General features: G+C 42.7%; 1 protein-coding gene and 1 long non-coding RNA gene across 2 annotated transcripts; both read left to right on the forward strand.

Moving 5' to 3' along the window:
- Positions 1–400: 400 nt before the first annotated feature.
- Positions 401–27728, forward strand: LOC118362386 (chloride intracellular channel protein 4-like). Its single transcript, XM_035742674.2, has 6 exons — positions 401–896; positions 19879–19988; positions 22408–22533; positions 22778–22884; positions 24081–24262; positions 25002–27728. The coding sequence occupies exons 1-6, from the start codon at positions 828–830 to the stop codon at positions 25164–25166; spliced, it is 759 nt and encodes a 252-aa protein (XP_035598567.1). The 5' UTR covers positions 401–827; the 3' UTR covers positions 25167–27728.
- LOC118362388 (uncharacterized) lies at positions 14175–16450 on the forward strand. The gene is made up of 3 exons (XR_004821191.2): positions 14175–14810; positions 15004–15094; positions 15682–16450. It is a non-coding gene; the product is annotated as an uncharacterized LOC118362388 (long non-coding RNA).
- Positions 27729–27905: the final 177 nt, after the last annotated feature.

Here is a 27905-nt window from a genome sequence, read left to right on the forward strand (position 1 = left end):
ACATTTATTTTTACTGCTCTAATTATGTTGGTAACCAGTTTAGAATAGCAATAAGGCACCTCAGGGGGTTTTGGTATATGGCCAGTATACCACAGCTAAAGGCTGTATCCAGGCACTCTGCGTTGCGTCATCCATAAGAACAACCCTCATCCGTGGTATATTGGCCATATACCACACCCTTGCCAAAGCATAAATGCTGAACAAAATTGCTTGGCTACAGTTGTTTAGATTGGTCTGCTAATACTAGTAAAGGCCCAGTGCACTACTTTTGTGATTAAAAAAATGTTTTGGTTTATTGCAAGCACCCTCAGCACCCCTGCTTCCCGCGGCTGTGGATTCAAGGCTCTGCACTTGGCCCAAAGGCGCATGCCGCACAGAGAGCGCAGCAGGCATCCTTCCTCCATCAAGACTCCTCTCTGAAACCCTGCCCACATTTGTATTGTTTGCTCTGCAGAGAACATCACGCCTTTAAATATTCTTCCCTCCCGTCCTCCTCTCTTCATCCTACTCCAGCACTCAAGCAATCAAAAAGACTGAAGAGTCAACGGGATCAACGATCGCTGAACACCGAGGAAAGCGGTCAGTTTTGTAGACTGGATGCACCAATAGCACATTGCTATATTCGTGGTCGACTTTCTCCTCCCAGCACCTCAGCACTCTTGTGTGAGAATTGCAGCGATTGTCCAGCTGGTCACTAGCCTTGGAAAAGCTGTTATCCGAATACTGCGCGGAAAGAGGGTGGCGAAGAAGAGCGAGTAGGCTGAAGATACAAGTTTGTTGGAAAATAATATATATTTCATTTGGAACATTTTTAAGTTTAGTTCACAATGTCTCTGTCTGTACCCCATAATGGAATCAAGGCGGATAACGAACCCGTTATCGAGCTCTTTGTGAAGGTACGTCCCTGAATAGATTGTCTAGTAGCAGGCTCTCTTTCGGCCGTCGCATTCGGCATTGGGAAAAGTTTAGTTTGTTAATGATCAATATTCTTCTGAATAATAAGTTAGCATAATTATTATTAAGCCTAAATTGACAAATATATTTTGTAGTTTGTGGATTTATCAGTAGAAAAATACATACTTTTATTTATTGGAGTGCGTAGGACAGTTACAAAAGTGGGCTGTCCTTATTTATGTACCATTTGGTTTTAGTTATATTGCTGCCATTTGCTTGCAAAAACGGTTGCCTGGAGAAGCGTAGTTTACTGTACATAGGTCTACACAAGTCAACGAGTCTTGCAAATAACATGGTGATAAGTTTGCCCAAGCGTTTTAAGATTTGTCACAATTTCAGTAGGTTCATGTTTTTTTTTGAGAAACTTCCCAATGTGTGTGCCATGTGGTTTTATGTCAGACGTGTAGGGCGGATACCACGGCCCTTTCTCCCATCATAAGAGGGAGAGGAAGAAAAAAGCATCTCCCCTTTCAAGTGTGTCTTGATTTGGTACACATTTTTTATGTATAAGCTTGAATTGTAAATGTAATTGAAAGTTCAGAAATAGCCCTTAAATCAGCGGAACATTGTTGCATTCAATCAATCGATAAACCATACATTGTAGCACGGTTTGGTCGCATTGTGGTCAAAATAATTGCTGCCCTAGACTTAAATACAGGATTCCGGTCGTGGGATATCTGCGAGCTTAGTTGTTATTTTGTCATGTCGAGGCATACTTGAAAGGGGGATGAAACTTGTGATATTTGTCAATTGGAGAGAGAATGAATATCTATACAACTACTGTCATATGTTTGTTATTAGGTCCTGCTTAGGCTGATAGTGATGGTGGTGTGGTGCAAATAAATGCAACAAAACAGACTTCCCCTCCTTAAGTTTATAAGAAGTCGGAGAGTAAACTTCTGAAATTTACACAGGAAAGGGAAAGAAGCATTTGGCTCCCACAATATTCTCCCTCACCAAGTCTGCCAGAATGAGGATACCTCCCCCTTCTTAGTTGGCATACATTAGCGATGAAGTAATACAGCTTGTAGTGTATGTGAGGAAGCTCTTTGAACTTGCATTTCGATCAATCTAAAGTTACTAATTTAAAAAAAGGTATATGAACTAGACTAGAAAGTTCTGGACATCAGACTGATATCTGACTTTGAATAGGACTGAAATATTTTATAAACTCCCATTAACCCTGTTTGTGATCTGTAAATGCTTTTAATTTTCTTCTGCTAGTTGCTTGGCAGAGCGGGAAACGAGCAAACGAGCGGGAGAGGGAAAACAGGACGAGGGGGTGTGACCCCGGGGGAATGGAGGGGTGAGAGGGTTTGGGGGCCTGAATTCAATTAGGGGGAAAACGTCAGAGGCAATTTGCCTGCAAACAAGCTTTAATGGTGATGTAAACTCACTGCCCCCCTCCAAGCAGTGTTTCACTAGTGATTATGATCATCACTGGTTATGATGCTGCTGACAGTGAGATCTTGATACATGTGTCTCTTTTCGGCATGAAATGGGTGAATGGCAATAGACAGACTCACGATCTGTCAGATCGTTAACGTTTTGTAATATGACTGCAGTTATGGCCGACACAGGATCTGGCAGTCTGCCTTATTCATCGGCCTGTGTGAGAAAGGAGACAGAGACAGCACTAGACCTAATTGTTATCACAGATTGGTCAAAAACTCTTTGCCCAGTTCTGTTAGGTGCTTGGGTTCAGTAGACAGATGGGATCTCTCTCTTTCTCTCTCTTTATCCTCCTTTGTTCTCATCTACTGACACAGAGGTGATCTTCAGCATCCAGGAGAGAGGCCTTTGTTGAGGGAGGATGAGTGTTTTGTATTGATAATGCTGGACTGTTTGCCTTTGGCCACTGGGCTTTCACTGCATAACAGAAGACAGGGTGGTGTTAGCGACAGCCAGCTACGGCTAGCTAGCTACCTCAGAGTGAGCCACCCCTCGCATTCAGGAGCAGTTACATCATCCCTGGTGACGCCACACATGAGGCTACAACCACTCTCCCGCACCTCTCCCTCTGTTACTGTGTTGTGTGATCTTTCTCTGCTGCACTTGTGTACACAAGATCTTCCCCCATTGTCCAGGTGTGTGAAACATAGTAAACTAAAATCCAAATGCTAATTTGAGTGTCCGGGATTTTCTCCTTACACTGTTTACTGTTGGTTTAGCCAGGAGTCTATGGACATTGTTTGGATTGTAGAAGTGAGTTCAGACCTCAAGGCTTTATTGATGCGGAATTGCAGAATTAACCTGACATCAATTTAACCCTTGATCCCCTGCAGATTAATTATTGTTTTACAGTAGGCCTACACATACAAGGAGCAGTAGTTCTAGCTGGCATGTTGAGGAGTGTGAATTCTAAATAAATGGTGTTAATCTCAGTTGGCTCTTGATTCCTCCTCATAGCAGTCAAATAGGTAGTTAGTAATGTCTGCCATATGTTTGCTCATATGAGACAGTTGGTTTGCAAACTGTAATTGGGATATCTGGCCAAGAGAAAGTTGAACTATACATGGTTATGCAGAATGATACCCAGCCTGAGATTTTAATGAAGGCTTGAAGACTCCATTGGTGTCATTTTGATGGCTCAAATCCCATCTGACCCCTACTGTACCCATCCAGCCCTACCACACCTCAGGCTGAATCATCCCTCCTGACTACCCTCTCTGGAAGTGTGGTCACTTTTCCTTGATGACTCATATTATCTCGAGACTCAGGGCATCAGCCATTTATAGGCAGACAAATGCACAATGGCCACTCAATCACCCAGCACCCATATACCTTAGTTACTGAATGAAACATGAAGCAATACAGATGACTCCACAGATGAAACCAGAAATGACATGCTTTCAATCTTTAGTTTGTATGTTACCTTTGTATGCTGTCTCTCTGCCAGCAAGTTTGCCAAGGGCAAGGCTATTTCATGCTGGGATAAAGGCACAACTCCACCGCCTATCAATAATGACAACAGTGACAATAAACATCGGAAGTAATCTACTATGTCCCTGTCTGTGTTATGTGCTGCTGGAGAGAGTCACACGGACACCATGGCAACAGAGCCCAATAATGTACCATTCACTGCTTTTTAAAGAACACCTGCAGGGATGTCTTCCCAGAATAACATCCTGAAGGTCAGCACACTTCTCCCTCAGTCTCAGACCAGAGAGATGTCACAGAAAGAGCTGCTCATGTCCTGCACTTCTCTCCCAGTACTGTCTACGTGTCTATATGTCTCTGTATTTGTAAAAATCTAAATAACTTCACAGATCTTCATTGTAAAGGGTTTAAACACTGTTTCCCATGCTTGTTCAATGAACCATGAACAATTAATGAACATGCACCTGTGGAATGGTCGTTAAGACACTAACAGCTTACAGATGGTAGTCATTTAAGGTCACAGTTATGAAAACCTAGGACACTAAAGAGGCATTTCTACTGACTCTGAAAAACACCAAAAGAAAGATGCCCAGGGTCCCTGCTCATCCGTGTGAACGTGCCTTAGTCATGCTGCAAGGAGGCATGAGGACTGCAGATGTGGCCAGGGCAATAAATTGCAATGTCCGTACAGGGAGACAGGACGGACAGCTGATCGTCCTCGCAGTGACAGACCACGTGTAACAACACCTGCACAGGATCGGTACATCCGAACATCACACCTGCGGGGCAGGTACAGGATGGCAACAGCAACTGCCCGAGTTACACCAGGAACGCACAATCCCTCCATCAGTGCTCAGACTGTACGCAATAGGCTGAGAGAGGCAGGACTGAGGGATTATAGGCTTGTTGTAAGGCAGGTCCTCACCAAACATCACCGGCAATAACGTTGCCTATGGGCACAAACCCACCGTCGCTGGACCAGACAGGACTGGCAAGAAGTGCTCTTCACTGACGAGTCACGGTTTTGTCTCATCGGGGGTGATGGTCGGATTCGTTTATCGTCGAAGGAATGAGCGTTACACCGAGGCCTGTACTCTGGAGCGGGATCGATTTGGAGGTGGAGGGTTTGTCATGGTCTGGGGCAGTGTGTCACAGCATCATCGGACTGAGCATGTTGTCATTGCAGGCAATCTCAACGCTGTGCGTTACAGGGAAGACATCCTCCTCCCTTATGTGGTACCCTTCCTGCAGGCTCATCCTGACATGACCCTCCAGCATGACAATGCCAACAGCCATACTGCTCATTCTGTGTGTGATTTCATGCAAGACATGAATATCAGTGTTCTACCATGGCCAGCAAAGAGCCCAGATCTCAATCCCATTGAGCACGTCTGGGACCTGTTGGATCGGAGGGTGAGGGCTAGGGCCATTTCCCCCAGAAATGTCCGGAAACTTGCAGGGAGCTTGGTGGAAGAGTGACGGTAACATCTCACAGCAAGAATTGGCAAATCTGGTGCAGTCCATGAGGGGCAGATGCACTGCAGTACTTAATGCAGCTGGTGGCCACACCAGATATTGACTGTTACTTTTGATTTTGACCCCCCCTTTGTTAAGGGACACATTGTTCAATTTCTGTTAGTCACATGTCTGTGGAACTTGTTCAGTTTATGTCTCAGTTGTTGAATCTTGTTATGTTCATACAAACATTTACACATGTTAAGTTTGCTGAAAATTAACGCAGTTGACAGTGAGAGGACATTTCTTTTCTTGCTGAGTTTATTTGTATTTCTCATGGTTCCCCTTTAGCTGCTGCAAAAGCAGCAGATACTCTTCCTGGGGTCCAGCAAAATTAAGGCAGTTTATACAATTTTAAAAACATTACAATACATTCACAGATTTCACAACACACTGCGTGCCCTCAGGCCCCTACTCCACCACTAAAACGTATCTACAGTGCTAAATCCATGTGTATGTATAGTGTGTATGTTATCGTGTGTGTGTGTATGCATGGGGGTATGCATGTGTGTCCGAGCTGTGTGCTAGTAGTTTAGACAGACAGCTCGGTGCATTCAACATGTCAGTACCTCTCATAAATAAAAGTAGTGATGAAGTCAATCTCTCCTCCACTTTCAGCCAGGAGAGATTGACATGCATATTATTAATATTAGCTCTCTGTGTGCATCCAAGGGCCAGCCGTGCTGCCCTTTTCTGAGCCAATTGCAATTTTCCTAAGTCCTTTGTGTGGCACTTGACCACACGACTGAACCGTAGTCAAGGTGCGACAAAACTAGGGCCTGTAGGACCTGCCTTGTTGATGGTGTTGTTAAGGCAGATCATCACTTTATTATAGACAGACTTCTCACCATCGTAGCTACTAATGCATCAATATGTTTTGACCATGACAGTTTACAATCTAGAGTTACTCCAAGCAGTTTAGTCATCTCAACTTGCTCAATGGCAACATTTTTTAGTACGAGATTTTGTTGAGGTTTAGGGTTTGGTGAGTGTTTTGTTCCAAATACAATGTTTTTAGTTTTATAAATATTTAGGGCTAACTTGTTCCTTGCCACCCACTCTGAAACTAACTGCAGCCCTTTGTTGAGTGTTGCAGTCATTTCAGTCTCTGTAGTAGCTGACGTGTATAGTGTTGAGTCATTCTCATACATAGACACTATCTATGGCTTTACTCAAAGTCAGTGGCATGTCGTTAGTAAAAATGGATAAAAGCAAGGGGCCTGAACAGCTACCCTGGGGAATTCCTGACTCTAACTTGGTTATATTTGAGAGGCTTCCATTAAAGAACACCCTCTGTGTTCTGTTAGACAAGTAACTCTTTATCTACATTACAGTAGGGGGTGTAAAGCCATTACACATACATTTTTTTCTTCCAGCAGCAGACTATGATCGATAATGTCAAAAGCTGCCCTGAAGTCTAACAAGACAGCCCCCACAATCATTTTGTCATCAACTTCTCTCAGCCAATCATCAGTCATTTGTGTAAGTGCTGTGCTTGTTGAGTGTCCTTCCCTATAAGCATGCTAAAATTATGTTGTCAATTTGTTTACTGTTAAATAGCACATTGCATGTGACTCCATGTAATGTGAGATCTTCCATCAAAGGTTAATAATAGTTTGGCATGAGAATTATTAGGAACATATTTGAATAGCTTGAATATGTTTTGTTTAATCTTTGCCTCTGCTTAGTCATGTCATTATGTTGTAAGATCCAGTTAAAACACCATCAATAAACGGGACTGTTTTTTGGCCTCACAAGTATATTCTAGTATTAACTTGCCCTCAACCTTTTTTTCTGCATGTCAATCTTAATTTGCCCCTGAATCTTTCAGCGTAAAGACATTCTTTCTACCCCGGGGTGACAATTTGAAGCCAATTGAGAGTAGCCAGTTTTTATAGTCAAATCAATATAGCAGTTTATTCTCCCCAAGCACTATTGTACTGCTGCAGTCAGCAACATGAGTTAGGGGACAAAGATTAATGGTCTGTTGTTGTGTAGCGCTGCTGTTAACTGTGAGCGGTAGCTCTTCTCTGCACCATGGACTTGCTCCTCCAGCATCTGGGCTTCAAAATGCTTCATCATTGAAACTGTCAGGACTGGGCCTTGGCCAAATGGACCCAGCAATGTACCACAACACAAGATTAGGGGGATTTCTTATGATACTGTGTGTCTGTTTGCTCATGCCATCCTGTTCAGAGGAAAGGCTTGGTGCCTGTTGGGAGGAAGTTGCCATATAATCCTTCTGGTCCCAAGCAAGCCCTCTGCTAATGAGGCATTTCTCTTGTAGACCAATGACAGGAAACAAGATTGACTTAGAACAACAAGAAATGAGGGAGAATGATGGATAGGGAGTGAGAAAATGGAGAAGAGAGGGGGGAACATAGCAAAGTGTTTAGGATGTGTTGGGAAAGGGCAGGCAACAATTCAGACAGAAATACAACTTTATAGATCAGATTTAAACAAGTTTACAAATAGACATGGCCTCTGACATCTTTAGCTCTCTGTTACATCTACTTCGCTAAGAGGGTGCTCGAGTTCTCAACCTCAGAAATGAGGGGAATCTACCCTCGGGGCAGGCAGTGTAACCCAATCTGTCACTACCCGATCCCCTCTGCTCATGTTTCACATGCTGCCTGCATCCTCACAGCAACACACTAGTAAAATGAACAACAGTGAGCCATGCCTAGTGTAGATAACCCTTAGTGAGCTATCCAAACAGAGAGTAGAGTAGCAAGGGACCAACCGGACCCATCCCTCCAACTCCCTCCTTCTCTCTATCCACATCAATTTCTCTGTCATTTAAAACCATGTTTGGTTTTCAGTGTCAGTGGGTGAACTGTTCTAGCCACTAGGTCCATAGTATGGTAATTATACAATTTACCATATACTTCTACACCTTTCACAATCATGTGGATGGGCTACTCAAGTCAACCACTTACAGTACTTGGTATTGTTTCTGTAAGAATGAGCTCATAAGCTTTGGGACATCTTTGTGTGTGTGCCAGACTCTGGATGAGAATGAAACGCTACAGTAGGTGAAAGGTGGGTTGTCTGGTGTTCTGGCCAGTTGCACCAAATGCTTAAAATGAGCAATGAGGCTAGTGTTTGTTTGTGTGTCCATGGTGCAAGCTTAGCTGCCATGTCAAACTGGCTAACCCCCATAGTACAATGTTTGAGCCAAAGGGTGGTTCTTTAAAGTGGTCTAGACTAGCCATCTTTTCAGGGAACCACCATATTTTGTATTGATGTTGCCTCTATCATATGCAGTGGAGGCTGCTGATGGAAGGTTGGCTCATAATAATGGCCGGAATGGAGTGAATGGAATGGTATCAAACACAGTGTTTTCATCTGTTTTATACCACGCCATTCCAGCCATTATTATGAACCATCCTCCCCTCCCCAGCCTCCACTAATGTTGAAGAATACATGTAGTGTTTTAATGATGTGTGTGTACAGAGTGAGTGGGACTGGGATGGTCGGTGAGGAATGCAGTGTGTGTCTCGGAGTCATCTGTCTGGGGTCTGTTATTTTGTTAGGCGGTGGAGAGTCACAGCACAGCCTGACCTCAGTGTTTGTGTTGGAACAAACTCTTTAAACGACAGTCACAGGGAGATGAGCAGAACGGTTTCATCTTCACGTCTCCTGCACGTGTCTCTCTCTTTTTCTCCCTCCCCTGTTTCTGTCTTATTCTTTGCTTCTTACTTTACTTACTTTGAGTCATGTTTCACTCCTGACTTTCAGTTGTAATTTCATACTGTGTTATTATTCTTAACCTGGAGAGAGTAATGGGTCATATTACTGATAACTCAGTCAGCTAAATTTGATCCCTCTACACCCCTCAGTCAGTGTCCCAATTAACCTTTCATGTTGCAAACCTAACCTCCACTACCTCTGTAGGCCTGTCTGTCTGGGAGACGTTAGGTTCTGTCTGGGAGATGTTTGGTTTCCACTCCATGACGTCCACATGATTCAGAGGCACACCAGGGTGTGTTGCATTTCCTTCCCGTAGGGTCTGACTCCTCCACACTCTCAGCCTTTGGACCACAGACCCAGCCACAGCCACCCAGCCATAGCCAAGTCTGCCTTTGTCCCAGCCCTTCCCTTCCAAGTAACAGGCCAACCTCAGCCAACTCTGCCGATACCAGTCCACCAAACCAAGCCCAACTTCAGCCAGCCCAGTCCTCCCAGCCCAGCCCAGTCTGCATGCTTGTCCAGCCCAGAGTAGGCGTGACATAACATGATGTGGCCCTTCCCTTCCCAGAGGAAATTCCTCCTGTGTCACTGGGAGAGAGACGAGACGAGAGCAGCGGAGCACTTGTTGGCCAGCCGGCCAGCTCCATATTTGGTAAAAGTGTGGCTTGAATTTGAGCCCGCCCAATTTAGAATGTTAAGTGTGAGTGAAGGGGAGGATATGACCGTCATTTTACTAAAATTAGGCCTGGAGCAGACTGGGCAGAACTCTCCAAAGGAAAAACAACAGACATGCTACCGGTCCCAATCTAAAATGTTGATCTCCCACCACTTTGGTTGAGTGGAGTATTTTGGCCTCAATGAGGAGGACTTTTTAAAAGGTTAGGTGGATGATCGTTATTACAAAGGCACTGATGAAAATGACCTGACTGGTAATTTATACAATCCCTAAAGTGAGCTGCTGAGAGAGAGGAGGCGGAGTGGGACGTCTCATGATTTTCTTGCTGATGTTCCTAGCCATAAAACATTATGGGGCGTGAGAAAAATACACTGTTTGTGTATACCAGTTAAAAGGCTGAGTAGCCAGTTTATTAAAATATCCTGAAGCTAACTACAGTGCATTCAGAAACTATTCAGACCCCTTCACCTTTTCCAAATTTTGTTACGTTACAGCCTTATTCTAAAATGTTACACATTTTTTAAAATCCTCATCAATCTACACCAAATACCCCATAATGACAAAGCCAAAACTAGTACATTTTTTAAAATATAATTTATTACAAATAAAAAACAGATACCTTATTTACATAAGAATTCACAACTTTTGCTATGATACTCTAAATTGAGCTCCAGTGCATCCTGTTTCCGTTGATCATTTATTTTTATTTTTTATTTCGCCTTTATTTAACCAGGTAGGCTAGTGGAGAACAAGTTCTCATTTACAACTGCGACCAGGCCAAGATAAAGCAAAGCAGTGTGACACAGACAACAACACAGAGTTACACATGGAATAAACTATAAACAAGCCAATAACACAAAACAAGTCAATGACACAGTAGAAAAAAATACAGTCTATATACAGTGTGTGCAAAAGGCATGAGAAGGTAGGCAATACATAGGCCATAGTAGCGAAGAATTGCAATTTAGCAGATTAACACTGGAGTGATAAATGAGCAGATGATGATGTGCAAGTAGAGATACTGGTGTGCAAAAGAGCAGAAAAGTAAATAAAAACAGTATGGGGATGAGGTAGGTCGATTGGGTGGGCTATTTACAGATGGACTATGTACAGCTGCAGCGATCGGTTAGCTGCTCAGATAGCTGATGTTTAAAGTTGGTGAGGGAAATATAAGTCTCCAGCTTCAGCGATTTTGGAAATTTGTTCCAGTCACTGGCAGCAGAGAACTGGAAGGAAAGGCAGCCAAATGAGGTAGGCAACTAGGCAAGTCAGTTAAGAACAAATTCTTATTTACAATGACAGCCTAGGAAAAGTGGGTTAACTGCCTGTTCAGGGGCAGGACGACAGATGTGTACCTTGTCAGCTTGGGCGTTACTAGTCCAACGCTCTAACCACTAGGCTACCCTGCCGCCCCACTTGGTAGCTAGACCCAGCCAATAAGAATCTGTTTTTCCCCACTTAAGTGCCCCTTCCAGACGATTCCACATGTGAAGAAGCCAGACGTGGAGGTCCTGGGCTGGTGTGGTTACACATGGTCTGCGGTAATGAGGACGTTTGGACATACGGCCAAATTCTCTAAAACTATGGTACAATTCTCTGGCAACAGCTCTGGAGGACATTCCTGCAGTTAGCATGCCAATTGCACGCTCCCTAAACTTGAGACCTGTGGCATTGTGCTGTGTGACAAAACTGCACATTTTAGAGTGGCCTTTTATTGTCCTCGGCAATGTTCCCTCAAATTGTTTTCAGCACTGAGAAAACTTGAACATTGTGAAAATTCTGTGCAACTTCCAGCGCGCGTTTACTGTGAACACTTGAGGCTGTACCTGCTTTAAGTCAGTTTTAACAGTGGCCAAGTGGGCTACTGTGGCTATTTGGTCATAATGTAGGCCTACCAGAGTGGCCTACCATCAAAAACGATGGAGAAAATGCATCCCATAACATTTTAACATGGGAATAGCAGTTCTGTCATTCAGCCTACAGTAGCAGCCAATGTGGGATGTTCAATGTAGGCCTACTAAAAAAAAAATGTTTGAAAAAAAACATGCTTGGCTTGACATTAACCTGTTTATCTACTTGTCCTTCAGACAAGGAGGTGACTGAACATGCTTTTTGTGTTGTTTGATGCAAGAAACCACTTTACAAAATAAATGCATTATTATTCCAATACCATTATTACAGAGAATCAGACAAATTCTACTACCCTCTGACTATTGGCTACTTAGCTTATTAAAGCTTGTCTCAAAATACAACACTGCCCATTCAAGACAAAAAAAAAAGCTCTTTACTTGACTGATTGGTTATGCTGCATTGGTCTGTGTAGAGTACGGGCTGAGTCGTATTCAATAGAATCCTACTCTGATGCGTTCTGCCTACAACATTATCTCTTGCATAGTTTGTTTTGTTTCGGTACGTTGCATTGAAAGTGGCTAATATTGCGTTGATTCGATCACAATTGCCACAGTAAAGGGAAACATGAATAGTGTTAAATAACAGGAAAAACTCAAGAAAGTTGAGTTGAGTTCAATCTCATGCTTCTCTCAGTCTTGGGCCACTGTGTGCCTGCACACGCAAGCAGCTTAGAGGGAACATAAGCCCCCAGCACAAGGTGCACCTGTGTAATGATCATGCTATTTAATTAGCTTCTTGATATGCATCACCTGTCAGGTGGATGGATTAACTTGGCAAAGGAGAAATGCTCACAAACAGGAATGCAACCAAATTTGTCCACCAAATTTGAGAGAAATAAGCTTTTTGCGTGAATAGAAAAATCCTGGCACTTTTTTTTTCAGCTCATGAAACATGGGAACAACACTTTACATGTATATTTTTGTTCAATATAGTTGTGATCTACTGTACCATCAGTATTGACATGGCTCAAGACTGTCTTTACACCAGTAGCTCTACCATCAGACCGTGTCAGGGAAATGAGTGATATCATGATCTATGACCTCTCCACTGATGACATGGCAGTTATGTGTGTCTCCTGTAGATGGGGGACTGACTGAGGTCTCATTGTGCGCCGGTGGGCGTCCCTGGAAATTCTGTGACTTCGGCATGAGTCATCCTCTCCAACGGACAGACAGCTGTGTGTGTGTGTGTGACGTCACTGTTTGTGTGCGTGCATACACGTGTCGATCCGTGTCTCTGTTGATTCAGGTTCTCTCATTACTTTGATATCAAAAGCCTAACGTTCATTGGTAATTGCCAGCTGTTGTAGCATGTGTTGCTTGCTGTAAGTGAAATGGGCCTATTCAAACCAAAAGAACATTGGGACAATGTGTAATCTCTGAGGAGTTTATGTGGAATATGATGCAATCATCAGCAACTCCTGACTAATTTTAACATGAAAAGTAAGAAGATAAATGGATAGTGCTAGGCTATTTCGTGTAGTGAATGATACTTGTTCAGTAATATTTCTAAATAAGTACTGTGGGATTGATATATATTTTTTTACCACATATAACATATGAAATTATGATTACTGTTGAATCCCAGATTCTGGTTTGTTTTCTGGAAACTGTGATCTCATGACCATATTAGGTGCTGGCCCAAAATAATTTCTTGCCTCACTTCAAATTTTATTGGTCTGTTTTCTATCCATTGACACCCACAGAACTGTCCACGAACAAAAGAGCTCTGTGCCTTTCCTCCATATTCCTGCTTGTTATTCCCCACAAGGACCTCTGTATTCACACTGGTGAATGTAACGGTTCTGAGACACTGCTCAGAGCAATGGAAACTTGAGAGAGAACAGTGTTAAGATGGCCTGTTTCACCACTCAGAGAGACAGAACTAAGCCATGATTCATTGACAAATAAGGGCTTCAGACAGGGGTTACAGTGACACTGAACTCTCGTCTCATTACGCACACCTGATTCCAATTCCCCTTATTAGTAATTGTATACATGTGCTCTCTTTTCACAATTGTCTTGTCGGTTATTGTTCCCAAATTTGTGGGTCTTGTCAGTACCTGTGGTTTTGGTTTTCGTGCTGAGTGTATTGTGTACTCGTTATTATGGGTCTAGTCCCGTGTATTGTTGTGCACTTGTTATTATGGGTCTCATCCTGTGTATTTATTAGAGGTTTTACCTCGCTCTTTTGTTTGGGTTACAGTCCTGTGTTTTTGTGTACGTGTTTGTTTTGGGCTTCATCCCAGTGCCTTTCATGGCATGTTGTATTTTTGGGTCGAGTATTAAAATCCCCTTTTACGTATTCTTGCTCCTTTCTCCAATCATTTATACAGCGTGACATTTAATGTGACATGTAGACTATTTGAAATTATGTGCGCTTCTTACATTCACCTTAATGTTTATTCAAATACCTTTTCATTCAAATAATATGAAACCCAAATGGCAGGTCCAGGTAGGCACAAAAACGTTGGTTAAATTGTGATTTTAATGAACGGTGCGAATTTGGAGCGGTATTTTTTTTCGTCCTGTGAGTGTGGAGTGAACAGTTGGAAAGGACATGGAGTGACTTCATGAGCTGGATTTCCAACCGCTCAACTCCGCTCACATACTCTGTTCCTATGTCATAAAAACAGTTTGAGTTTGTTGAAGAGGTTGTGGAAGAAGGACGAGAGAGTGCCAAGCAGCATGCTGCTTCTGAAGATCACAGTGCTGAAAGGGTGTGGCTTGCGCTCGGCTTTCTTTCCCCTAGACACTTCTCACCCACTCAATCTAGTCTTTTTGTCTCCCTTTCTCCTTAACTAGGTTTATGCTAATTCCACCAGTCTATTCTATTCCTGTATTCCCTCCTACACCATTATCCCTCCCCTCTGTCTCAGTGAAGGTAGGGCTGCAGGGAGTCTTAGTAGAAATAGCAGACTAGGGCTAGGTTCTTTGCCGGAAACACATATCAGAGGGCTGTGTCTGCTCTTTGCTGCTGTAGCTCCAGTAGACAGCATCCATGCCATGTTCTGACACAGAGAAAGGGTTTCTCGGCTGCTGCACTGTGGCTGGCCATCTCTGACAACTGGCTCTGCAGCCTGAGGAGAGGAGATGAGCTCATTCCTAAAGCTGCTGCTGACTCCATTCATATGGCTGAAATACACGACGGTGTCCAAATACCAATACTTTCGTCATAAAAAGTAGGTTGTTTTTGAGTATGTGACAATTTGAAAATCAAATACTCTTGAAATGCCTGGATGTCATAGTCATTTCGGATTTGACGACAGTTGATAATCTGCTGTCAATTAGATATGGTGATGCCCAACTGAAATGAACGAATAGCGGGAACAACACAATGACGCATTCGCTGCACACTTTTTGTGAATTTCACAGACACAATGCATTGGAAGTGGAGGGGCTGCAAGTTTTGAATAAATAACTTGGAAGATGGCGAATAGCAAAGCTTCTACGGTGGTGTTCAAATGTAAGTAGTTTTTGTTCTCCTTAAAAGTATCACAACTATTTCATCGTACATAGATATTTGAAAACAGATCTGCAGCCTGCTGCCTACCATGCCTTTAGCTAGCTACATGCCTTAGTAGGTCTAGAAGTTAGAACAGTAACCTTAGCTACAGGGTTACTTGCTGTTGAGCGACAACTATATTTAATGAGCTAACATATTTAATGTTAGCTAGCTAGCTGCTACTTGTAAATATCACTAGCTATAACGTTAGTAACGCGGTAGGCTACATTCCTATTTTCCACAGCGGTTCTGGTCCCAACAACTCTTCTAGTTCTCCTGACGTTGGTTCATCTGCGTTGAGCTGATTGTAGTGTTCATGCCATGCAATATTAGTTTATACCTGAATGGTTACCGCCTGAATGGGTCTAGTTTCATTGCACACATAACCTGTTATGGTGTAAGTAATGGTAACATGCACTCGTTACTGTTTCACCTTGGCGCTCCAATTGGATAATGTATGTGGCAGTCTGGCTATCTACAGAAAGTTCACACAACTCTACTTTGCTCATGTTTTGGTTAATGTTGTACTTGATCCTATGTCTTTTCAGGATCTACGTGAAGGAGTGTGAGCTGGAGGGGCCACTATTACCTGCATGGGTGAAAAAGAAGTGGGAGAACCTTAAGCAAAAATACACAGTATGCTACTGTATGTTAGCTTGACATTTATTGCCGTGCTGTACTTGGCTAATAAAGTTACCCTTTTCTCTGAGGGCACCAAAACTTTCCAAAAATATTTCCTATGCTTCAACTGCACATTCATGTATATAAGTGTGAAGAGAAACATGTTAGAAAGGTTCACGTATTCCAGATAAATGTACTGGCATAATACCAGGTCTTTACATGTAGTATGTTTGATGCTGAAAGTGATCATTTTTCAGGAGTTGAAAGCTCCCCCCACTGGAGTCAGCACTGAGAGAGGGGAGGCCACAGCTGCATCCTAGAAGTGGTGATGGATAAGGCGCTGGGGGGCTGCCACTCCATCACCCCACCGGTTATGAACATCATCTCCTCATCCTCCCAAGGTGCAGCTGTGGGCTCCTCTCCCTCCCAGAAAGGTCTAGTCTGGAGAAGGAGGTGACTGACAGGGAGGCACATCTTATGACCATTTTAGAGGCCATGAAGTAGTTATGTATTTTGTATGTAATTTAATGTAGCTATTAATTTTCTAATGTTTTTGGTGAAGTCATTTTTGGGGGGATTTCAGTTTTTTTTTCATTGAAATGTGTTTCTTGTTTGTAAAACATTTGATTTGATACCAGTACATCCACTGTTGGTGTGTTTTACTTTCAACATTCAAAAATACATTCGTACATCTGAGCTATCATGTTGCAGGTGACTGGTAACGATTAGATAACTTGAAAGGAAAAAGAAACCTACACACTGCTCTTGCTAGCATCACTTTTTCTATTGAAGCTTACGCTTCGGCCTCTTGGCCTTTGTCAGAGATTTTTTGTTCTAAATAAACCGTCTTTGGTATAGTAATTGATAATATTTCTATAGCGCTTTTCATCTCCCATTGCTTTTAAGCTTCAGTTGACTCTTCAATTGATACTTGCATAGACCTACGGTACAGAAGTTTACCCCAAAATGTTGTTCTAAATGCTAGCTAATTAGCTAATGTTAGCCCAAAACAACATTGCGGTGTTAGTGAAAGGTCACTGGGTGGGGCTATAAATGATCCTGTCTGGTTCATATGTGAAGTCATAATAGATGGTGCGTTCAAGACAACTGGGGAAAAAACATGCTCTGACTTCTCTGAGCTGAAGATCACTGATGTCACGATTTTTCCCAGTCTGAGCTCGTTGTTTTAGAGTTCCCAGTTGTCTTGAACGCACCAAAAGTATCTGTTTCAGCTGTGGCATACTTTTTACCAAACAGTACGTGATAAATAGTACGTAGTACTGATAGTACACAGTATGCACTTTAAGTAAGTAGTAGGCAAGACAGATTTCAGACACGGCCCATGTCCTTTATGTTTACGTACCATTTTATTCTGAAAGATGCCATTCACATGGTTACCTCTGTGCAATGATAATCAGTTCTTTATTATGAGTCTGGTCTCGATCGTCATGGGAATAGTCACCATGTTGTGCTGTCATTCCTACCCCTGACACATAGTAACCAACAAGAATACAATCTCTGGATAAAAGCAGAAAATAACACATTGTTGTCTCTATAGTCCCACAAGTATCAGCTAATGGTCTCTTGTTAGATAACAATTGCCTGAGGTTCCAAACAGAGCAATACGATTTGATGGCAAGCCTTTCATACACAGGAATTGAATCATAAGGAGGGGACACTGAACAAAGCCTGTGATCTAATCTAACCTTTTGATTTATTGAATTGAGCTCTAACAACAACAGCAACTCCAGCCTGTAGGACAGCCAGCAGGCAGATCAAACAGAGAACACACTGGGCCTCCACACCACAGAGAGACAAACAGACTGTCTGTACACACCAGCAGAGTGCTGTTAGCTGGACACACTGCCAGGAACATTCTGGAAACAAAGTTCTCTATTCATTCACAAGATCACTTCAGGCCGTACCTCTTTTGAAAAAAGTTTTGGATAGGTATTATTTATCGGATTTCTAGTGGTAGAGGGGGACGTTAGCTCCATGGGAATAAAAAATAAAGTTTTATAAATGTGTCATGAAGCCCAGTCCTATCTTGGCACAGGTCCGCCAGTCCATTACTCAAAAGGCTGTGGTATGCCATTTTAATTAGTGTATTTGACATTGGAATGGGCCTGAATCTCAGAGAGAAATGTTCTCTTCCTCAAGATGCCCTCTGCACTGGCCAGAAGGAGAGACATGGAATGAGAAAGTGAAAGAGATGGACAGGAGGCTAGGAAGAAGGGAGGGTAGGCTACAAAGTGACTGACAAGGAGAGACAAATTGATGAGCATGCCACCTTTCAGTGAGCCAAGACTTGCTAAAGTAATAGACAGTGAGAAAAGATACAACATACCTTTTCTTAATGCTCCTTTTACCTTCAGTCCCTGTCCTTCTGAATGAATACGGGGCATTCTTCAGAATTAACTGGCACTGAGAAGAATGGCATTCTTCTATGTGCTCACCGTCTATGGAACACTCCATAACCAGTTCCGTAAATGGAACGGGGAAAGATTTTGACAGTGTGAAAGGGGCTGAGACCATGCTTGAGTTGAGGCATAAGGAACTGGGACATTGGGGCCAATGTCAGATCATTTTTGTTTTGTTTTATTGAACCTTTATTTAACTAGGCAAGTCAGATAAGAACAAATTCTTATTTACAATGACGGCCTAGAGAAGACATTGTAGTCAAATGATTTGTGTTGTGTAGTTTGGGTGTCAATCTCCTACTAATTACTAGTAGGAGTCAAATCAACGGCGATTGGCTCCTCCAGCTATAGTATGTTTGTTTACACAAGCAAGATCTTTACTCATGAATATTTAATTTCACTTTCCTGTTTAGTAATTACTACACACGTGTAACATATTAATGTTACATGAGAGGAGGATAGTTGCATCAAAAACTCCCTCTCTTCGATCTACCGTTTTTTCCTTACTCCCACAACTATTTCTGTACACACAACCTAAGCTGGAAACTGGGATTTGCTTGTACTCTAGAGCATCATTGATATGGACCAGCTTGAGGAGGATAAGCGGGAGTGAGAGAGGGAGAGTGTGCTGGCAGTGGTAGTTGGAGAGATCTCTGGTGTGTTTATAGGACAGTGTGTCTGCCAGCGGAGTGTTTAGAATATCTCTCTCACTGCCTCGTTTTTACTGCTGGGGCTGGAGGCCTGTGTACACTATCATAATGCACAGTAGTAGTTTGTCATGAAAGGGAGGTGAAGGTGGCAGATCTATTTTGGGTAAGGAAAATCCCCAACGTGAAAGTGGGCCTGTACTAGTGGGTAGTTGCTTGTTTTTCCCCACGTCCAGAGATTGTCTGAGAACAGTTGCCTAGTTTGTCCATGTCTCTTGTTTGGATGGCATGTAGTCGATTGTTCATTTTATAAATTACATTTTATTTAACCTTTATTTTAACAGGGACTCATGCTGAGACCAATTGTCTCACAGAATGGCCCTGTATACATGATTCAATACACATCAAACACCAATATGCATGTGTTACAAATCAAAATACCTTCAGTGATGTTGTCATGGTGATGGTTGAGCACAGTGATTGGAGACTGGCAGACATACTGTATACCCCCCCTCCCACTCAAATACATCAGACTCTCTCTTTAGGTCTAAAGAAACAAGAAGCTGTCCAGCTCCCTCTCAGAGTCCCTCTCAGTCACTTCAGGGGTTTGTGTTCCACTTGGCTGCCTGGTAGTGTGGATGAATGGAGGCGGCTGTGGAAGTGTGCTAAAGGGTTTGAGACAGAGGTTAGCCTGCTCTCTGGGACTCAGGGAGCTAGTCTCTAATCTGGGTGAAATAATCATTGTCTGCTCAAAATAGGTCAGTGCAGTAAAACACCACTGGTCATTGGATTGTAGAACAGAGGTCTGATAATATCAGTGTTCCAAGACTTTTATCCATTTTAAGGCTCAACCTTAACTCGATTGTGATCAGTTTACAAGAGCCATTTAAATCTTTGTCAGCCATGTTGGATTCCCTGCCTCTTATCCTTCCAGTCATGGTGCATTTTATTTGTGGTTGTGTGAAAACAATGCCACGTGAATAATGCTGATGTAGTCTTACCTAATCTAACCTTCTTCTCCTCTCTCTCTCGCCCTCTCTTTCCCTCTCTCTCTCAGGCGGGAAGTGATGGCGAGAGCATTGGGAACTGCCCCTTCTCCCAGAGACTCTTCATGATCCTGTGGCTGAAGGGAGTGGTCTTCAACGTCACCACAGTGGACCTGAAGAGGTGAGGGAGACACCAGACCACCACGTCACATTAGCTAGCTCACTCTTCCACCAGACATCACACTAGTTCGCTTGCTCACTCCTCCAACACACGTCACACTATCTAGCTAGCTCAGTCCCCCAGCTCTCAACTAGCTCCTGGAAAGCCAGGGGAATATTCTCTCTCTGCTCTCCTCTTTCATTGGCTCTCAGAGCTTTTCTGGGCTCTCCACTAAGACCTTGGTAGCCTAGCAGAACACTTTGATCCAGCCACACCTCAAACAGGCAGACTGCCCTAATTGCTTATTTGGTTTTCTCATGACCTTTCCAAACCCGAGAAATCTGGAAAATAAACAAGCTGCGTTTTGGAGGGGCTAATTGAGGTTGTGCTCACTTCCTCCCTAGATGTTATTTTTCTTACTCTAAAACAGGATCTAAAATGATCATCTTCCCCTCCCAAAGTCATTTGAACACTATTTAGTCTCGGCTGGAACTACAGCAAACGTTCTTCCCCATGTTCACTGTAATGCTGCCTGGCAGCTCCTTACCCAGCCATTATGTCCTTCGATGAGTCAACCTGATTATTTTTCCTCTTCCCAGGCCAAGGCTGCTGGCATATGTGTGATTATTTTCAGATATGGTCAAATGAACTCTTCATTTCCATGGGCCTTTCATCATTGCTGTTTGACTCAGACAGTCCAGTATAAATCAGGCTCTCTGATGAAGTGTTTTAGAGGGGAAAGCTCATCCACGTAGATGCTTTTCTATCGCTTTGCATCTCTTCTCCTGAGAGAGCTCAGAAACACTGCTACCTCTGCCAGGGTCGGTCCTGAGGGTAATCTAGACAAGACAAGACTGAGTAGTACCAAGAGCAACCTTTTCACTTTTGAAGGTACTGGAAAGTTGTCTGTGGGTGTCTGAGAATGTTGTTGTTCGGTGTCTGTGAATGTTGTCTGTGAATGTATTTGCACATGTACGTCTATGTCTGTGGTGAGGGTGTGTAATGGGAAACAAGCTTCTGGAGGTCTTGTAAAAGGCAGTGGAGGATGTCCGCCCACTTAACAGTGTCTGTTTCCCCCTCTGTCAAACATGTCTTTGTTCAGCTGTTCAGACCAGGACTGATAAAGGCTTCACTTTTTCTCCAGTCAACAGAAAGGCAAAGTATTGCAAAATAATTTGTCTTATTTTATCCCTTTTTATTACTATATGGAACTCAAAGACATTACATTTGATTTACTACCGTTCCACATTAATGTGATTGTGAGTAGCCCGCTTAGTAAGGAAAGAGAATTCCGATTTCTAATCTTATATTTTGCAACCTTGGTATGGAAAACTATTTTTGGCCCAATTCTATGACTAACATGTCTATGATTAAAGCATTTTTATTTATCTTCTTGAGTGAACACTTTTACCTCCTCCCCCTTAATGTTGCCATGGGGCAAGTGTGCTTCCTGTGCTCATTCCAAAGGGTTGAGGTCACTTCCTGTTTTGGTGCCCCTGTGACTTGTTGGTCCTATGAGTGTGTTTCACATCTCCCCTTATAGGGACATCTTAACCACTGTACGTACGCACATCACATTGCATTTGGACTTGGCTTGCATGTGAAGCACTCTATGGATAGGTCAGTGGTAGGCTGTTCTCTGCATCAAAGTTAATTTGCTCCACATTATTTTGTCACTTAACTCAGTCAAGGCAATGCCAATACTTCTACACTGTATGACATAAAAAGGTTTTTATTTTGCTTTGTAATTTAGTGATTTGGTTTGTGTGGGTCATTATGAAACATGACAAAGGGCTTTGTGCTGTTGACAGGTCCTTCATCACATCCTCATTATGTTGTGTGTGTTCTTATCATATCTCACCTCCCAGACACCTGGAACAAAACAAGCCTGCTCTGAGCACTGTGGACAGAGGAATGAACTTGGCATACACACACATGCACAAACACACGTACACAACCCTGTTGAAAATCAATTCCAGCCCAGGGTCTGTGTGTGTGAGGGGAGAGCTAGAGAGGGCTAGAAAAGTCTGGAACAGTTCAGCATAGAACTGGGACAGGGAATTGTGTCCTGTCCGTGGGCCACAGCCACCTCCAATGACCTGAGAAAGCAATAGAACTGGGCCCTGGGAAGAAACAGAATAACACTAATGATAGTTGATGATTGTCAAAGACTAGACCGAGACCAGATGGATTATAGGGATATAAAGTGAAAGGTTAGTGAGTAATCAGTAACGTCTCAGTTGTATAGTAGTAGTATAAAACTTTATCCCCAGGGGGAACTTTGGGTTTGCAGCAAAGTCATCCATATAAACGAGACAGACATTTCAACAACATTAAGGACTTTACACAGTATAAGGTATGCATTGCATTTGGCTGATATGGGTATTTACCAGTGTGTTGTGACATGCCCACTAAATCCCCTGTCTTCTCCTCTTCCCAGGAAGCCTGCAGACCTCCAGAACCTGGCCCCAGGCACACACCCTCCCTTCATCACCTTCAACGGGGAGGTCAAGACAGACGTCAACAAGATAGAGGAGTTCTTGGAGGATGTCCTCAGCCCACCCAAGTGAGTCATCTCGTCTGGGTGGTAACAGCTCGTCACGCCCACTAAGCACATCACACTGCCTCCAAGTGTAGATACCTAGGTTACAGTATGCACTCTGCTTGTTTGAGATCTAACCAGGTGTATCGTGTGTGTGTGTGTGTGTGTGTGTGTGTGTGTGTGTGTGTGTGTGTGTGTGTGTGTGTGTGTGTGTGTGTGTGTGTGTGTGTGTGTGTGTGTGTGTGTGTGTGTGTGTGTGTGTGTTTAGGTTCACCAAGCTTAGTGCCAGACACCCTGAGTCCAACACAGCTGGGATGGACATCTTTGCCAAGTTCTCAGCCTTCATCAAAAACTCAAAACCCAATGCCAACGAAGGTGAGCTTCCACTCCCTATAACAGAATTAACAAGCACACACATAAACCTATGTGCTTCAACAGTTTTGTGGTTGCTAGGTGACAGTAGTAGCCTGAGGTCATTGGTGGCTGGGTGACAACGCGGAGGGGGGGGCTGGCTACCATGTCAACATAGAGCTTTTGTTCTCTGTGGTGGCCTCTCTCTGTCCCCAGTACCATTCCTGCCACTGTCCCCCTGTACCCCATGTCACCTGGCTGGGCTCTCTAAAGACACAACCAAACAGCCTGGTAAAAACAACAGAGCGAGATGGTCTGGAAATGAGCTCACAGCAACTCTCTTGTCTCCCCTGGCTTTTGTTTAACAGGCATGCCACAGCTATAAATATATTGCCAACAGACATGTTTTGTACAAGACAACAGATGACAGTATACTGTAGCTTTGCCTCAGTCATATTGGCTATTGTTTCTCTGTCTGTATGCCATGTTAATCTGGGGTAAGCTGTTTATGACACAGTATCAGTTCATGTCCTCTGGTATCTTGGATGGTATGGTTTCTTTCTATTCTCCACCCTGTGGAAATATTGACCTATCGTTATGGTTGGCTTTGAATGTCTTCAGGGCTATGTCAACAGTACTTTATTGCTGAAAGTCATATCTGAATGATAGGCATGCCCTATTTATAGGACAGTCACACTGTGAAATGTAAAACACAATATGCCCAGTCACACACTCTCCAACTGGCTTGAATACATAACATTCCAATAAGTCGAATTTGCTCAGTGAGCCACAATTAGTCCAACCCCAGCTATCTATTTTGGTTGTATGAACTACTCCTTATTTGGGCTCTCAAGATAATGCAAAAAACTGGGATCAAGGAATGTACTCTCTCAAAATACTTCAGCAAGGCAGCTTAAGTTCTGCCATCTTGCTATAAAATGCCGCCCTCGCGTGGCAGACTACAGAACTGCTGTGGGTATCCTGTGGTGTCGGTTTGAAAAGTGGTCTAGAATACTCAACACAATGCAGGCAGGCTGGTTTGTGATTACTATATGCAGTTTATAGTTGTTGTGCTAGTGTTGTGGTAATTACCACCACGGACACCTGAAGTCAATCTTAAATTAGTCATTATTTAGTATCAGCAAGCTGGAGAGGTTCCAACAAACTTAGTTAGAGATTATAAATGTTAGAGATGATAAATGTTCCTTTTTGTGCTGTAGGTCTAGAGCGTGGGCTGTTGAAGACCCTGCAGAAGCTGGATGAGTACCTGCGCTCCCCACTGCCCGACGAGATCGACCACAACAGCATTGAGGACGTCAAGACCTCCACTCGCAAGTTCCTGGATGGTGACAACATGACACTGGCTGACTGCAACCTTCTTCCCAAGCTGCACATCGTCAAGGTAAGAGCAGAGGCCAATAAACATGACATTATACACTGAGTGTACAGAACATTGTATACTCACTGCTCTTTCCATGAGATAGACTGACCAGGTGAATCCAGGTGAAAGTTATGATCCCTTATTGATGTCACCTGTTAAATCCACTACAAGAATAATTTTGAAGCCTTAAGACAATTGAGACGTGGATTGGTGTGTATTTGTGTCATTCAGTTGGTGAATGAGCAAGACAAAAGATTTAAGTGCATTTGAACGGAGTATGATGGTAGGTGCCAGGTGCTCTGGTTTGCGTCAAAAAACTGCAACGCTGCATAGTTTCATGTTCAACAGTTTCCTGTGTGTATCAAGAATGGTTACCGAACAAAGGACATCCAGCCAACTTGACACAACTTTGGAAAGCATTGGAGTCAACATGGGCCAGCATCCCTGTGGAACGCTTTCGATACCTTGTAGAGTCCATGCCCCGACGAATGCCCCGTCCATGCGCAACTCAATATTTTGAAGGTGTTCATAATGTTTGGTATACTCAGTGTACACACACAGCTGAATTCTTATTGTAAAATGGAATGCTTATTTTGGACAAATAGAGTACATCTTGACACAGCAAAGCCCAGAGCACTTAGTGATTTATGCATTCTGCTACCCAAATCATTTTGTACCATCCTCGGCCTACAGAGGGACCTCTTCTCTAGAAGTTTATCTAAGACTACATTAATTAGTCAATGTCCCCCTCTGTCCATAGGTGGTGACCAAGAAGTACAGAGGCTTTGACATCCCCAAGGACATGATAGGTATCTGGCAGTACCTGCAGAACGCCTACACACACGAGGAGTTCACCAACACCTGCCCCAGTGACAAAGAGATCGAGATCGCCTACCAAGACGTGGCCAAGAGGCTGATCAAATAGGCCCCCCCCCCTTACACCCAACACTGGGACTGGTCTGTTTAGACACGAGAAAGAAAACTATGGACTACCTTTCCTTCTCTCCTAATTTAGAGCAAACACAATGCATGAGCTCCTTTGTTCTTACTTTTCCCTTTTATTTTTGGAGATCTCTTGAGTACATGAAGCAGCTCAGAAAGTTTACTGACGGTCCATTGTTTATAACTTTTTTTAGGTTTTCTCTTTGATATGATGATTTGAATGGCGATCTCTCAGATCAGACGCAGGCTGGTGTGTATCAGAGCTTATCAGTGTTGGAGGGCAATCTAAACACACTCCTTATGAAGTGGCCTTCCGGCTGACCCTCTGTCTCCTCATGGGAATATGGTCACAACCTGTGTTTTTCCGTTCAGCTGTTCAATATTCATTTGCTATTTAGGCTTGCTATGAAAGTGAAAATTACAAGGCTGAAATTGTGTTTTGTGTTTTGGCTACAGAGTTGATTTATGCAGTGTTGAAAGATTCAGTGTTTTTGGCTCTAGAGGATAAATGAAGGCAGGTTTCACTGCATGTAGACAGACGCTAGGCCAAACCACCGAGTTTGACATACTGGTGCGATATGCTTCATTTTACTGTTGCGTTGCTTAAGTCAATTGCAACAACTATAATAGAAGTAAGGCTACATGTTTTCCATGCTCTGATACCATTTTCCTCCTTGACCTTATGCTGAGCTCAGTCAGGGCTTTCCGAGATGTACCTGTAGCAGGTGCTTGGATGAGATGTTTTCAGCTCAGGACAATGGAACCTGAGATTAATGAAATATGTAGCAATGAAATATTAGATCATATCTAGCAGAAAAAAACAACCATTTAGACTTCATCACTGCATTGCCTCACATCACTGCTCCATATAGACACTGACACTCTGGGCAGTGAAGCTCTATTTTACCAGAAATAACATCTGTTTTTTATTTTCTCCTGTAAAGCATGAAGAGAAGTCTTTAGCTTGTGTTGTTCTGGCAGCAGTGGTAGCTTATATTATACTTCAGCCACCAAAAAGGGCACATTCATTCTGGTCTCACTGTGGATTGAATGACTCCTGCTATCTAAACTAGTGAAGTATAAAAACCACACACTTTCCCTTTCTCCCATAGAATACAGAGGAACGGTAATGTGCATCAGGGAAGATGACACTAAAGATATTTATGAGAAAAGGAATCGGGGAGAGGAGAATGGTAATATAATGAATATCATGTAGGATTTCATTTTCTCATTATTTCAAATGCTCTCAAAAGGTAGTGAATGTATTCTTTCGTAGTTCCAAAATGCTTTAGTGTGGATAAAGCAAAAATATATATTGTTTTTTATCTCCTCGTGTTTTGCCGCCATCTTTTCAGACATTTGTTGTAATACACATTTCATAAAAGGAATTGTAAATATTTGTTTTGATTATTCAGAATTCAATGTGTACATTTTGTACACTTATTGGTTTGATTTTGGGGAAAATAGGCATTTTTTACCTGCTTGGGTTTTAATACTAGAAGACATCTCCTTTGGCCTTTTTTATTTTCTCCTGCGCAGTTTTTCCAAAATCACTGTAATGACGTGTATGTCAATGTCAGAAGAAAAGATCCAGATTTTTTTTTAAAGAATATTGATTTTATTGAAATAAACCTCTTATTGGCACTCTGGTTTGTAGCTGTGATTGCTAGGGGCTGTTCCAGAACGCAGGATCAATAAGTTCTAAAATCAGTTACCTAGAGGGCCTACATGTCATTATGTTATGGGTGATTGAGGGGAGACAGAGCAGGGGGGAGTATACTCCAAAGCAAGATCAATGCATTAGCCAGCTAACTTCCCTTAATATTCTGAAATCACTTAATATTTTTTCACAAAGATGGACCATGCCCATTTCAAGGTTAACTGCTTCAACAACCAAAAATACATATCTAAGTTTAGCTTTCTTAATGAGTTAGAGAGGTATCTTTGGTCAACTCTGATCGGGATAACCGGGTCATATGGAGGTGGCTCACCTTTTAGCCAGGTAAATTTATATGGCAACGAATCCTTCAGAACTAACCTGCTCACAGCTAACTCCACCAGTGGAGTCTGGTGGGAGGAGCTATAGGAGGACAGGGTCATTGGAATGTAATAAATGGAACTGAGTCAAACATGGTTTCCATATGTTTGATACGTTCAATTTATTACTATAAGCCAGCCCTCCTATAGCTCATCCCATCAGCCTCCACTGAACTTCACTCACCCTGAATTAAATGACTGAGCCACGATTTGAGGACCAATGAAATCAGATTCCTTCCCTCTTGCAAAGATTGCGTCATCATCCCTTTCATTTGAGGAAGAATACTGATTAAATATTTTTATTAATCAATTGTTTTTGTGTAAAAAAAAAAGTTGTTAAAGTATGACATTACACATTTAGTAATGACAGAATGCATTTTAAACTTCACGCACAGTATAAACACTTGTATGATGACATTTTTTTCTGATAAACGTTGGAGAAGATGTATTGAGAAGCACACCAAAGTCGGTGTTAAAGATATGTAATAAAAGCCTATTTCAAACTATAGCCTGCTGAATTTGCACGATAACTTTTCTTTCGGCACAAATTTAAATGCGGAATTGACTCGCCCATGGAATAACGTTTCAGCATTGTCTCAATTAAGAGTTTAGCGTTCGACTAGCCATGTGCGACATGCACGCGAAGTTACACGCCTGCTAGTTATCAGCAGGCTGACGAGCAATC

This window comes from Oncorhynchus keta, chromosome 29 (assembly GCF_023373465.1).
Source record: "Oncorhynchus keta strain PuntledgeMale-10-30-2019 chromosome 29, Oket_V2, whole genome shotgun sequence".
Taxonomy (NCBI): Eukaryota; Metazoa; Chordata; class Actinopteri; order Salmoniformes; family Salmonidae; genus Oncorhynchus; species Oncorhynchus keta.

What these genes read in the sequence shown, in the direction of transcription:
- LOC118362386 (XM_035742674.2), top strand. Translation starts at nt 828, where the DNA reads ATGTCTCTGTCTGTACCCCATAATGGAATCAAGGCGGATAACGAACCC. An exon ending in ACCACAGTGGACCTGAAGAG is followed by an intron (nt 19,989 to 22,407) that starts GTGAGGGAGACA and finishes TCCTCTTCCCAG; the next exon opens with GAAGCCTGCAGACCTCCAGA. An exon ending in CCAAGCTGCACATCGTCAAG is followed by an intron (nt 24,263 to 25,001) that starts GTAAGAGCAGAG and finishes CTCTGTCCATAG; the next exon opens with GTGGTGACCAAGAAGTACAG.